Source organism: Phycodurus eques, chromosome 3 (assembly GCF_024500275.1).
Source record: "Phycodurus eques isolate BA_2022a chromosome 3, UOR_Pequ_1.1, whole genome shotgun sequence".
Taxonomy (NCBI): Eukaryota; Metazoa; Chordata; class Actinopteri; order Syngnathiformes; family Syngnathidae; genus Phycodurus; species Phycodurus eques.
The window spans coordinates 25,599,449-25,613,209 of NC_084527.1; the positions used below are offsets into that span (position 1 = coordinate 25,599,449).

The 13,761-nt window shown below is 41.9% G+C and overlaps 1 protein-coding gene across 1 annotated transcript in view; it reads right to left on the reverse strand.

Annotated features, from left to right (window-relative positions):
• Positions 1-12,409, reverse strand: part of slc4a5a (solute carrier family 4 member 5a) — a 59,669-nt gene extending 47,260 nt beyond the window's left edge. Inside the window, 2 exon segments of the mRNA XM_061672849.1 lie at positions 190-248; positions 12,249-12,409. Of these exon segments, the coding sequence (XP_061528833.1) occupies positions 190-247 (58 nt within the window). The 5' untranslated portion in view covers position 248; positions 12,249-12,409.
• Positions 12,410-13,761: the final 1,352 nt, after the last annotated feature.

Here is a 13,761-nt window from a genome sequence, read left to right on the forward strand (position 1 = left end):
GTATACTGAATGTAATAGCAAAGCTCCAAAACAAAAACTCGCCAAACATAACGATACAGTATGTAGAGGAAACACATATGACAATTTTCCTGTTCATTTCAAGCCTATTTACAATGTTCAACTGCATAAATTATGAAGAAACTTCCTTTTTTTATTCTCAGAGGCCGTTTTCGAAAATATCACGCTCACCTTCCTGGTCCTCATAGCGTAGCTGTGAGACACCCATCCCTCTGTCTCCGTGCTCCATCCTAGTAATTTAGACAAAGAGTGTGACAGTTAAGAGTAAAGCCCACAATATGGTTAAAAATTATTTGTTTATTGTTGTTTATTTGGCGGCACGGTGGACGACTGGTTAGAGCGTCAGCCTCACAGTTATGAGGACCCGGGTTCAATCCCCGGCCCCGCCTGTGTGGAGTTTGCATGTTCTCCCTGTGCCTGCGTGGGTTTTCTCCGGGCACTCCGGTTTCCTCCCACATCCCAAAAACCTGCATTAATTGAAGACTCTAAATAGCCTGTAGATGTGACTGTGCGTGCGAATGGTTGTTTGTTTGTATGTGCCCTGCGATTGGCTGGCAACCAGTTCAAGGTGTACCCCGCCTCCTGCCCGATGACAGCTGGGATAGGCTCCAGCACGCCCACGACCCTACTGAGGAGAAGCGGCTCAGAAAATGGATGGATGTTGTTTATTTTTATTTCATATTTTCAGTTGTAATTGCTTCATGTAGATTCAATCAAGTAGAAAGGTTTTGGCACTTTTTTGATGTTTGTGACTTACGTTGCTTCGTGCTGTAAGGTACAAACATTGTACACATTGACTTTTTGTATATTTTCCATTTAAAGCCTAACAAGCAAAATTCTTGTTTTTGTTTTTTCAGTCTATATTAGAAAAATATGAATGAAGTAAAGTTAATAAAATGGAAAATCAGAATTACTGCCAACGTGGTTTGTGTTTTTGATCGCGATGGTGTCTGCTTGTTGTTATTTAACTTGTTAATTGTTATTCGTGTGTGAGTAGGCCTGTAAACACACAGGTCAATGTGTTGCACGTATGTGTCATTGCTATGATTCTATGTGAGCCAAATAAGAGTAACAGGAGTAGTGGATCTTGTGCACTGACCCGCATGTTGGTTTATACAGTAGATCAATGGGAAAATAATTAAAAGTGGGGCTAAGTCAATGGAAATTTGCATGATTGAAACTAATGTGAGGGTAACTTAAAGCACGAAGCTCAAACTCTCGCATTGAATGGAACCAGCAGAGTTTCAGGCCACCATGTTTCTACTGAGCAGAGGTTAACTACATTGACTGATTGATATGATATTTGCTGAATGCCACATGCAGATGCGAAGCAGTGGCAGTTCTGGGGGTGGCGCTGTAACATTGAGGCTGGGCCCCACCCTCCAAAACAAGATTACACAGTATTGTACTATAATTATTAGAATTGTGATATAGCGCTGACACAAACATTCAAAACAAATAAAAATACAATTAAAACAGCATACATTGCAAGAATTATCATTTACAAGTGGAAATGGTCTAAAAAGCATGAGAAGAGTTAACCTGGACTTAAAAACAAGCACACTTGGGGCTGATGTCACTTCTATTGGCAACTTACTCCATTTGTGTGGAGCATAATAGCGAATTGCTGCTTCACCATGTTTGCTTTGGACTCCGTGCTCCACTATTTGACCTGAGTCTGGCGATCTCAGAACCCTACTGGGTTTATATTCCATTAGCATTTCATTCATGTATTCGGGACCTAAACCGTTTAGTGATTTATAGACCAGTAGCAGAACTTTGAAATCGATTCTAAAGCTGACTGGGAGCCAGTGTAAAGACTTTCAAATTGGAGTAATATGCTCTTACCTCTTTGTTCTGGTCAGAACCCGAGCTGCGCCATTCTGAATGAGCTGCAGCTGTTTATCTTTTTAGGGAGTCCAGTCAGAAGACCATTACAATAGTCAAGTCTACTTGAGATAAAAGCATGGATGAGCTTCTCCTGGTCTGCTTGACACCTGCAAGCATTCACTCTGGATATGTTCTTCAGATGGTAGAAGGCAGTTTTAGTAATTGATTGTTGTAAGTCAGGTCGGAATCTAACAGAACACCAAGGTTTCGGACTTGGTTTTTAAAGCAAGCGACTCCAGGTATTTACTAACAGCAATTTTATTTTCTTTATTGGCAAAAACAATTATCTCAGTTTTGTTGTGGTTTAATTGAAGACATTTTTGGCTCATCCAGATCTGTTTTAGACAGTGACAAAACACCTTAATTGAACGGTAGTCATCTGGAGACACTGCTAGATATGTGTGTCACCTGCATAGCTAGGATAGTAAAAATTAAACTTCTGAAGAATTTGACCCAAGGGTAGCATATACAGGCTGAACAGGAGGGTTCCAAGAACTGACCCTTGAGGGACCCCATAGGTCATTGCCATTCGATGAGATTGAATACTTCCAATGGTTACAAAATAACTCCTTTCCTCCAGGTAGGACCTGAACCATTTAAGGACTGTTCCATTTAGTCCTACCCACGTTTCCAACCTGTTCAGCAATATATTATGATCTACCGTATCAAAAGCCGCACTGAGATTCAACAAGACCAGAATTGACACCTTTCCCGAGTCAGTCTTCAGCCTCATATCATTTAGCACTTTGATAAGAGCAGATTCTGTACTGTGATGAGTTCGGAACCCTGATTGAAATTTGTCAAAAAGACCATTTAAGTTCAAGAAATTGCTTAGTTGATTAAAAATAACTTTCTCAACAATCTTGGCTATGAAAGGGAGATTTGAGATGGGTCTATAGCTTGCTAACATGCAAGAATATGTTTTGTTGATATACACCACAAGCTCGAAGTTATCAGCATCCACCTGATGAGAGCCATTCAGATTTATCAGGAAATGATGACCACAAACGGGCATTAACATCAGCTGAAGTTCATCAATGCTTTGAATTATACATCCATCCCTTTCTGTACCGCTTATTCTCACTAGGGTCGTGGGTGTGGTGGCACCATATCAGCTCACCTCTGGCGAGAGGCTCCCAGCCAATTGCAGGGCACATATAGACAAGCAACCATTCGCACTCACATTCACACCTACAGGCAATTTAGAGTTGTCAATTAACCTACCATGCATGTTTTTTGCTATGTGGGAGGAAACCAGAGTACCCAGAGAAAATCCACGCAAGCATGGGGAGAACATGCAAACTTCACACAGGGGAGGCCAGATTGGAACCTGGCACCTCAGAACTGTGGTGCAGATGTGCTAACCAGTCGGCTGCCGTGCTGCCTACTTCGCGCTAATGTTAGTTAATCTTACCGCAACACAAAACCAAGTAAGCCCGCAACAGTAAATGCTATACAGTATTTGTAAAGGGTTGCTGAAATGCAGGCACGGCACCAGGATTTTTTTCTGGGGTCGGGGGTGGCTGGGTAAATAACAGGTTTTCATGACTTCAGTTACTTTTTAGAGAATATTCCAGCCATTTGTAATCATCATACCATCTACGATTTAAGTAGCGATCCTGCTGTGAAACTTTTGTGGCTGGATAATGCAGAAGAAGAGGCCACCTTGTTTCATCAACAGGTGACTGGCTTAAATCAGACAGGCAGTCACATGTGTCTGTGTCAGCAGTGCAGCAAGCGGGGGCTGAAGAGCACCTAATAGCTATGGGCTGCTCTGGTGCTCCCTCTGGACCTGGCTAATTTTTTTAAATCGTCTTCCTTTTTGTCCACCTGGGAGCCTGGGTTTTAATTTTCTGACAGCGGTCTTTACAGTCTTTTTTTTTTCTTGATCACAAAAACAATCCATTGCTACAACAGACTGCAGGCTGGCTAGCCTTAACCTAATGCGTGAGTAAATGAAAAGACTCCTCCGCCCCTAACACGTGGTACAGGCGTGGCACAAACAAGTAACGGGGGATTGGATTTGCACAGATTGGCTACTTGTGATATTTTTTCCAAATGCTTTTTTAATTTAAATACATAAAATGTATTATTATTATAGTATAAAATAAAATGCTGAAGTGGGTTAACTGGGGGTGCAAGTATTTCTGATGGGGCTATAAGTACCTCCTTCGCCTCGGTGTAGCGCCCTCCCTGCTGAAATGTTGTGTGTTCCTCTCCATTGCGTTTTGTCTATAGTTAAAAACTACTGTCTAAATTGCATCACTGTATTTATTAATTCATGCTATTTTTATTAATTGTATGTGTATTGTATTATGAACATTCTTAATTGTATTCTAAACCCCTGACAAGGGACTGAGACTGCAAATTAGCTGAAGGTAGATGTCATGGGCATCAAATTTAAATTTTAGTTGATTAAGTCAATAGTTTGAATACACTTGCAGTACTTTGTAGAGAAGGGAAATTAGCGCTTATATTTACCCAACTAATCAAACTGATCACCAATCAACAACCCAAATAAAGATATATTTCTTCAATATCAATTAAATTTTTTTTGTACCTTAATAGAACCCTTTCTTCTTCTGCAATTAATTTATATCCATGCAACTGTCTTGCTCTTTAAGTCATTCTTTAAATGCGTGAAAAAAGTGAGTTAGCATTCTTAACATGTCTTTACTCCTTCCAAAAGTTGCTATTTAGGCGTACTCTTAAACAATTGCAGTTGTATTATTTCAGTTACATTGACTTGACACAGTGCTCTTTCTATTGTGGATATCCCAGAGGGATGGGATGTGAGTTGTAAGGTGATAATATTAGCCTCACACAGCCAAGTTGAGCTGCAGTTGGAAATGTTTGCAGTGGTGGCTCACTGCCTCAGTAATTAGTGCTGTCACATCAGTGTCCTTCACACCCAGTAGGCAGCAGGGATCAATGGGATCACCCTGTCAAAACTAAACACAAGCTGCACTCAAGCTCACATGCACATGGGATAGTGTTCATGTGCTATGATGCCTGCACTTAAAGAGGATATACATTGTATATGTATGGCTCTAAACCGCTGGCAACAAAACTGAGGACAGCCTAAATAAAAATGTCAAAATTTGCCCAAAGTGTCAATATTTTTTGTGATCACCATTATAACCAGCACTGCCTTAACCCTTGACATCAGCAGCACTGGTGGATTTTAGACACCTTGTACTCCCCACCGGCGGCACGGTGGCCGACTGGTTAGAGTGTCAGCCTCACAGTTCTGAGGACCCGGGTTCAATCCCCGGCCCCGACTGTGTGGAGGTTGCATGTTCTCCCTGTGCCTGCGCGGGTTTTCTCCGGGCACTCCGGTTTCTTCCCACATCCCAAAAACATGTATTAATTGGAGATTCTAAATTGCCCGTAGGCATGACTGTGAGTGTGAATGGTTGTCTGTTTGTATGTGCCCTGCGATTGGCTGGCAACCAGTTCAGGGTGTACCCCGCCTCCTGCCCGATGACAGCTGGGATAGGCTCCAGCACGCCGGCGACCCTAGTGAGGAGAAGCGGCTCAGAAAATGGATGGATGGATGTACTCCCCACCTTCGTTTGAGGATTGCTCCACAGATTTTCAATAGGGTTTAGGTCCAGAGAAATGCTTCATAGACGATAGACGAACGGCAAACCAGGCTAGACAACAACTTCCTGAGGGGCTGGCAAAGATTTCCTAAAGCCAGCTGCCAGGGAAGAAAAGGTGTGGTGTTACCAGCACACTGTGTACCAGTGTGTGATGTGCGAGGTCCCCATGTCAGAGGTCAGCAGGTAGGACAGGCTAACCAACAGTTACATCAGGAACTGGATGGGCATGCCCCACTGCTTCTCAGAGGCAGAATGGAACATGCTCGAGCTCCCTTTGAAATTCATCAGTCTTGGGTACAAACAGGAAAAGGCGTGCCTTGTAGTGGAGATGAATGACTCTGCTGACAATCTGATAAGAAGTGTGAAAGTTCCAATTTACAAGTCTGCTGAAGTGAAGAATGCGATCTCCATCTTACAACATAAAAAGGTGATGGGATCAACCCAGACTGGTCGTGCTACAGTATGTCGGGTTGCTCCACAACAGAGAGCATCCCAGAGCAGTCAGGGAGCCTGGACACAATGGGAGCTACCGTACAGGGGTGCACCAGCTGGTCAGACGAATGGAGGACGCTACAGAGCAGACTAGACTTCCTGATCAGAGCACTCTACGACACAATCCCATGACCCTGGAACCTCCCCGTGTGGTTCGGGAGTGAAGTTGACTGTCTGCTGTGCGGTACCACTAAGGTTAGCCACCAGTATGTTCTATCAGGATGCAAAGCAGTGTTGATCCACGAAACTACATTCCTCAGACCAGGCAAGGAATGGCAAATGCTGGCAAAAGACGGCTAGTCTCTCCGAGAGAGACAGAGAGAAACTACTCTTTGACCAGACATTTTATTGTGGTCTGTGGTAAGAGATCAGTCCTCTACCCCAAGACAGCAGCCAATGAGCAACAACATCTCAAGTATTCAGAGCTGGGAGCGGAGTGCCAAGAGGCTGGCTAGAAAGCTAAGATTTATCCTGTGGAGGTCGGAAGTAAGGGCTTTTTCAGCAAGGCAGCAGTTCAGTTGCTCCAGAAAAGAGGCTGAGAAGGCAAGCTATTGAGCTATTGGCTTGGCTCTGGAGGAAGAAAGCGGAGGGGCAAAACACCATTGAATGACGGACTTCGGCTGATGACCCTGCAGCTGCCCACTTTGGCACGGAAGGAGGTGTGATAGGCCAAAAGGCAGAAGCAGGAACCAACACAAGACCTATTCTGAGCAAGGCAGTGGTCCACTTCGAGGTGTGTTTGGGATCGTTATCATGTTGAAATACTTTTTACAGTTTTTGAAGGTAGGGGGGCATGCTCTGCTTCAGTATGCCACTGTACACGCTGGCATTAATGGTTTCCTCAATGAACTGTAGATCTCCCGTGCTGGCAGCAATCATGCAGCCCCAGACCATGACGCTCCCACCACCAAGCTTGACTGAAGGCAATGCACAATTTTCTTTGTACTTTCACCTAGTTGCTGCCCACACGCTTGATACCATCTGAACCAAGTAAGTTTATCTTAGTCTCATCTGGCCACAGGACATGGTTCCAGTAATCCAGTAAATCCTGAGTTTGCTTGTTTACAGGCTGTCTTGTGCATCATCTTTAGGAGAGGCTTCCTTATGGAATGACAGTGATGCAGAGCATTTTGATCCTGTGTGCAGTGTACAGTATGGTCATAGCACTGACAGGCTTACCCCTAACCCCTTCAAGTTCTGCAGCAAAGCTGCCGGCACTCATACATCTATTTTCCATAGACCTCTGGATTTGATGCTTCACATATGAACTTTGATTAATCATGAAGTAGCCTGTTCTGAGAGAAACCTGTACAGTTAAACTGCTGTATGGTCTTGTCCAGCGTGCTGCAGCTAACTTTCAGGTAGTTGGTAATTTAGGCCATCATTATGCAGAACAACAATTGTTGTTGCTTTTTTTTCAGATCCTCAGGAAACTTAGAGCGATGACACCAAATTTAACATACCTGCTCCCTATTCACACCTGATACCTTGTAACACTAGCGAGTCACATACAGTAACACTGGGGGGTGTACTTACTTTTCTCGTTAGCGTTTTCCCAAGAAAAATATAGAATAGGTTAAAATATGTGAGAGGTATACTCACTCACTCACCCACCCACTCAAGAGATATTTTATACAGTATATATAACTACTTCAAAAGTTTATGGTCACTTCGAAATCGATTTTGGAAAGAAAAACATTTATTTTTTTCAATTAGGTCCACATATATTTAATCAGAAATCCAGTCTATCTGTTTGGAAGGGGCTGACTTGGAATGGAATGAATGGAATATCTACATACAGTAGGTATACAGAGGCCCATTTCCAGCAACAATCAATCCTGAATTCTAACGAAACATTGTGTTAGCAAGGGTTGGTTAGTAAGGGCTAATTGATGATTAGAAAACCCTTGTGCAATTATGTCAGCACAGCGTAAAGGTGTTGTGCTGATTAGAGAAGCTGTAAAACTGGTCTTAAAGCTGGTTAAGTATCTGGAGCATCAGCATTTATGGGTTTGACTATACTTAAAAAGGCTAGAAAAAGACAACTTGTTGTTCTGAGAAATGGAGGCTATTTCATGCAAGATATTACCAAGAAACTGAATATTTCCTTCAACGGTTGGCACAAACCAACTCTAACTAGAATTGAAAGAGAAGTGGCCCTAGTACACAACTAAACTAGAGGACAAGTACATTAGACTTTCTGGTTTGAGATATAGATGCCGTACAGGTCCTCACATGGCAGCTTCCATAAATTGTACCTGTAAAACACCAGTCTCAATATGCACAGTCAAGAGGTGACGCGGGGATTCTGGCTTTCAAGGCAATGTTTCAAAATAAAAAGCCATATCTCAGAGCGGTCAATAAAAATAAAAAAAAGATTAAGGTGGTCAAAATAACTCAAACATTAGACAGAGGTAGTTTGAAAAAAAATGTTTAGTTTAGTTAACTACAGTTGATAGTGTTTGGATCACAAATAGGCACATTTGTGAGATGCAGATCAATTAAAAAATATTGCTGGAAAAGTGCAAGGTGACATCATCTGTCAAACATGGTGGAGGTAATGAGATGGTCTGTGGCTGATTTGATGCTGGAGAATTGTACAATGTAGAAAATATTTTGAATAAGGAAGGCTATCACTCCATTTTCTAACACTGTGCCATACCCTGTGGACAGTGCTTCAAGGGAGCCAATTTCCCCCATCAGGGTAGTGACACAAAGCACACCTCCGAACTATGCAAGAGCTATTTAGGGAAGAAGCAGTTTATATCTGTAATAGAGTGGCCAGCGCAGTCACCAGATCTCAACCCTATTGAGCTGTTGTGGCAGTAAATCTCGATACCAACATTGGCCAGACTAAAGAGCTGTCAAATGTCGACAGTGGCAAGATTGTAGACCTGCACAGGGGTGAAATGGGTTACATCAGCAAAAGGCTTGGTGAGAAGGTAATAACTACCTCTCCCATTATTTGAAAGTGGAAGACACACACCTGTAATTGCCCTTGGTCCATGCAAGATCTTGCCTCGTGGAGTGAGGATGATCATAAGAAAATTAAGGGAGCAGCCTCAAAGTATAGGTAGGAACTTCTTCATGATAATTTCGACCACAGTGAGAGAACAATTGGTAACACACAGCTGACAGTGATACCGGTTCCAAAAAAAAAAAAAACGCCATTTTGAATAACAAGCAAAGTAACGCATTACTTTCCTCAGGAAAGTAATTAGTCGACAGTTACTTCTTCAAACCAACAATAGATACTTTTGCATCATCAATGTCTCTCACAAAGTACTACTTTGTAGCTGGTAATTCAAACAAATAGCAGTTCAGCTGTGCAGAAGAATTTAACTGAGACTGCTTTTTTTTTTTTTGAAACAAATTGTGGAAAGCGATTGGGAAATGATTGTTTATTACACCAATGCACAGTGACGGCGCAGTACCGTAAAAGTGCAAAGAAATGCACTCCACACTATTTTTCTTATTGTCCTCAGTAAAAAGTGTATTTGATTCTTGTTACTTTTTATTTACACATTAAGAATACAATGCAATGGTTAATTATTCATATCGAAGTGTGCGGTCATAGGTCGGTCATGGAGGGTAAGGACTGACTCAAAGGAGGACTTACAATACTTAACTTAAATAATATTTATAATACTTTCAACTTCGTCTGGAGTCCGGACTGTGAGCTGGTTTAACACGTTGTGCACGGCTGACGTCACGTGGTAAGTGCTCGCCCCGCCAATCGCCCACAGCTTTGCTCGTTAAACTGCTGGTTAAACTTGTCACTGGGAGTGAAAATGTCTTCTCGCTCTTCGCATCAAAATTACTGTGGTGGGATCAATGGTGTGTGTCACTAACTTTCACATTTACGTATACTTGCGCACAAACACAGAGTTGCCTTCATGGACCTCTCTCTCTCTCTCTCTCTCTCTCTCTCTCTCTCTCTCTCTCTCTATATATATATATATATATATATATATATATATATATGTGTGTGTGTATGTATGTATCAGTTAAGAGTCTTTAGAGAAGTGTGCTGAGAATGATGTGGTTGTTTACGTTTAATTACTTACTGTCCTATGTTGGCATGTCAAGTCTGCACTAGGTTGCTGATTTAATGTGGTTTCAACTTCACTAATATTTAAGTTATTGGTGCATGTTGATGACATCATTCTGTAACTTGGGGCGTACATTACCAAGTAATGGGTACGGTTAAACTAATGCTTTTTTGTACTGTGGATAAGTGATATTCCTGCCACTTGGCAGCTGCTGAAAGTAACTAAAAAGTTACTTTTTTTCAAACTTATTTACTTTTGAAATCAAGTAATCAGTAAAGTAACTAAGTTACTTTTATGGTCATGTAATCAGTAAAGTAACTAAGTTACCTTTTCAAGGTAACTGTGGAAACACTGACAGCTGACTAATGGACTGAAATGTTGCAGCGTCTGGCACCCATAGGGTCCCACTGCTCAAGAAGATACATGCACAGGCCCACGTTGCGTTTGCCAGTGAACATCTGAATAAGGTAAGGTTTGGGAGATAGTGCTGTACTCAACATTGAGCAATTTGGTATCAACTCGACCCACCTTGTTCGGAGGATGAAATTAAATCAGAGTATTACCAACATGACAATGACCCACAACCTACTGTCTGAGCACCAAAGGAGTGTCTCAGGAAGAAGCTAATAAAGGTAATTGAGTGGCCTCGTCAGTCTCCAGACCTCAACCCAATAGAAAATCTCTTCAAGATTCTAAGCGGTAGCCAAGAAAATTGAAAGATTTTGAGAATTCTATAATGGGTAGTTGGCAAATATCACTCCTTATCTGTGTGCAAACTACAAGAAATGGGTTTCTCCACCAAGTACTAATTTAGGTTATCAAATTTTGGGTATCAAATACATAGTTCACTGAATATTAATACATTCAGCTCAAAATGCAGCTTGAAGTCATCTTCCAAGAAATGCTTTTTGTGTAAGAACTACCTTAAGCAATGTAGTAGCCTAATGCATAGTAAACATCATACAAGCAGTAAAATCAGTAAATATCACTGGCACTTCTCAAACACATCTCTCTGACCTGTACATTGGCACAGTACAAAGGAAAGCAGTCTGTACTTGTCACACCCAGTTCATCACTCTTTTGGGTTACTCCCTTCAGGCATCTGTTACAAGCGTGTACCACTGACCAAAAGACTGACTGTACAAGGACTCTTTTATTCCCACAGCAGTGTCTTTCAAATAATAACATGAAGTCATCCAAGTATGTTTACCTTTATTTTTTATTTTTTTAGCTTTATGTGATTTGTAATGTATTGTAATGTAATGTAATGTATTGTGTTCGCCGAGCCTCAGACGAAAGACAATTGTCTGGCACTATGTGACAGACAATAAAGTTTTTTGAATTTGAAACATCCATCCAGCCATCCATTTTCTGGGCCGCTTATCCTCACAAGGGTCGCGGGTGTGCTGTCTCAGCTGACTTCGGGCGAGAGTTAGAGCACACCCCGAACTGGGCACATATAGAGAAACAACCATTCACACTCACCTTTTTATTGAATATTTCTGTATTTGTTGACTAAAATCGATATGGGAGGCATGGTGGATGACTGGTTAGTACATCCCTCTAACAGTTCTGAGGTCCTGGGTTCAAATCCAGCCTCTATGTGTGGAGTTTGCATGATCTCCCCGTGCCTGCGTGGGTGTTCTCTGGGTACTCTGGTTTCTTCCCACATCCCAAAAACATGCACGGTAGGTTAATTGAAGCCTCTAAATTGCCCGTAGGTGTGAATGTGACTGCGAATGGTTCTTTGTTTATATGTGCCCTGCGATTGGCTGGCGACCAGTTCAGGGTGTACGCCGCCCGGAGTTAGGTGAGATATGCACCAGCACACCCGCGACCGGAGTGAGGATAAGCGGTTAAGAGAATGGATAAAAAAAAATTATGAGTTTAAAAACATGCTTTTTCTATTACAATATATTTGTTTATTCAATTAAAATGTGATTGAGAACAATTAATGACAAAGCCTCTAATTAATTTGTTTAGTTTTTAAATTCGTTGCACCACCAAACAAACCACATAGCATAACAAAACAAAACATAGCATAGCACAGAATAGCTTAGCGTAACATAACATTTGACAGTGGAGAGCAACAGGACATGAAATCAATGGCGCAATGGGAAAAACAACAAACTAACACAACCACAAAATAGGATATTATAATAGTAATATAATTATAAAGTATAAGTCCTACCTGGTTCAGTTGTCAAGACAGATGAGGCAAACGAAGAAATTACCCTTATAGCTTGTTTGGTTGGTTGTTTGAAGCAAACTTGTGAATAAGAGAAACAAAGCAAAGAGGAAAGCGCTCCATTCTTTCTGCTATCTGTCTGTCTGATTGTCAAACACACACACTCTCTCTCGCTCTCTCTCTCTCTCTGCATGTCTCATGACTGGTTCTATAATGGGTAAACTAGGACTGGCAAAGACCTGCAGGCAGGGAGTTATGTCAAAATACACTTGACATCAGGCTGTCATAGAAACTCTCTCCGTGTACTCCACCAGCAGGTCAATATGCATTTATGGACACTGTATTAGGTACACCCCCACAATCTAGTGAGTTCTAATATAGAAGCTGGGTGGAAAAAAATGCCTTTACAATGCTATTTTTGGGGGGGATTGCCACTGTAAGGTGATATATGAATGTAACAATTGATATTATTCTCAAAAGGCACAGTAGAGCATTTGGCTAGCACATGTGCCTCACACTCAGAGGTTCTGGGTGCGAATCTCAGCGCGGGCCTTCCTGTGTGGACTTCGCATGTTTTCAGATAAGTATTCATTCAACAATATGTTCATTATTGTGGTAGTCATTTACAGTGGTGTAGCGCTGTACATCATTGAGAGATGTTGTTTTTTTAAAACCATACATCGTTTTCTCGATACTGTAAACACAAAACCCAATTTTCAAGCTAGACTTGCAAAACCTCAAACTCAGTGCTCAAAAGCACTGTCGTCAAATCAGACCCCGAGTCGATCAAAATGAAAAACACCACTAACAGTGATTATACACAGAAAAAATGAAAACACAATGATCTGATTATAAAGCTGTTGGAATAATCTTTAGTGTCCAAACAGCATTTTGTAAAACAAAACAAAATTCCTGTTTAGCACATATATATATATATATATATATATATATATCTTGTTCTTTCGGTCACGACCCACAGCTCGTGACCACAGGTGAGGGTAGGAATGTAGATCGACCGGTAAACTGAGAGCTTCGCCTTTCGGCTTTGCTCCTCCTTTACCACAACGGACCGATACAAAGTCCGCATCACTACAGACGGTGCACCAATCCGATCTCCCGTTCCATTTTTCCCTCACTCGTGAACAAGACCCCAAGATACTTGAACTTCTCCACTTGGGGCAGGATCTCATCCCCGACCTGGAGAGGGCACGCCACCCTTTTCTGACTGAGGACCATGGTCTCAGATTTGGAGGTGCTGATTTTCATCCCAGCCGCTTCACACTCGGCTGCGAACCGCTCCATTGAGAATGGAGTGTGGACACACTTATGCTTGAACATTGTGTTCGTTATGGACAATCCGTGATGAGCACAGAAGTCCAACAACAGAACACCGTACGGGTTCCGATCAGGGGGTCCGTTCCTCCCAGTCATGCCCTTCCAGGTCTCACTTTCATTGTCCACAGGAGCATTGAAGTCCCTTGCCCTTATTTCATCTGAAATACGTAATTGTTCTTTG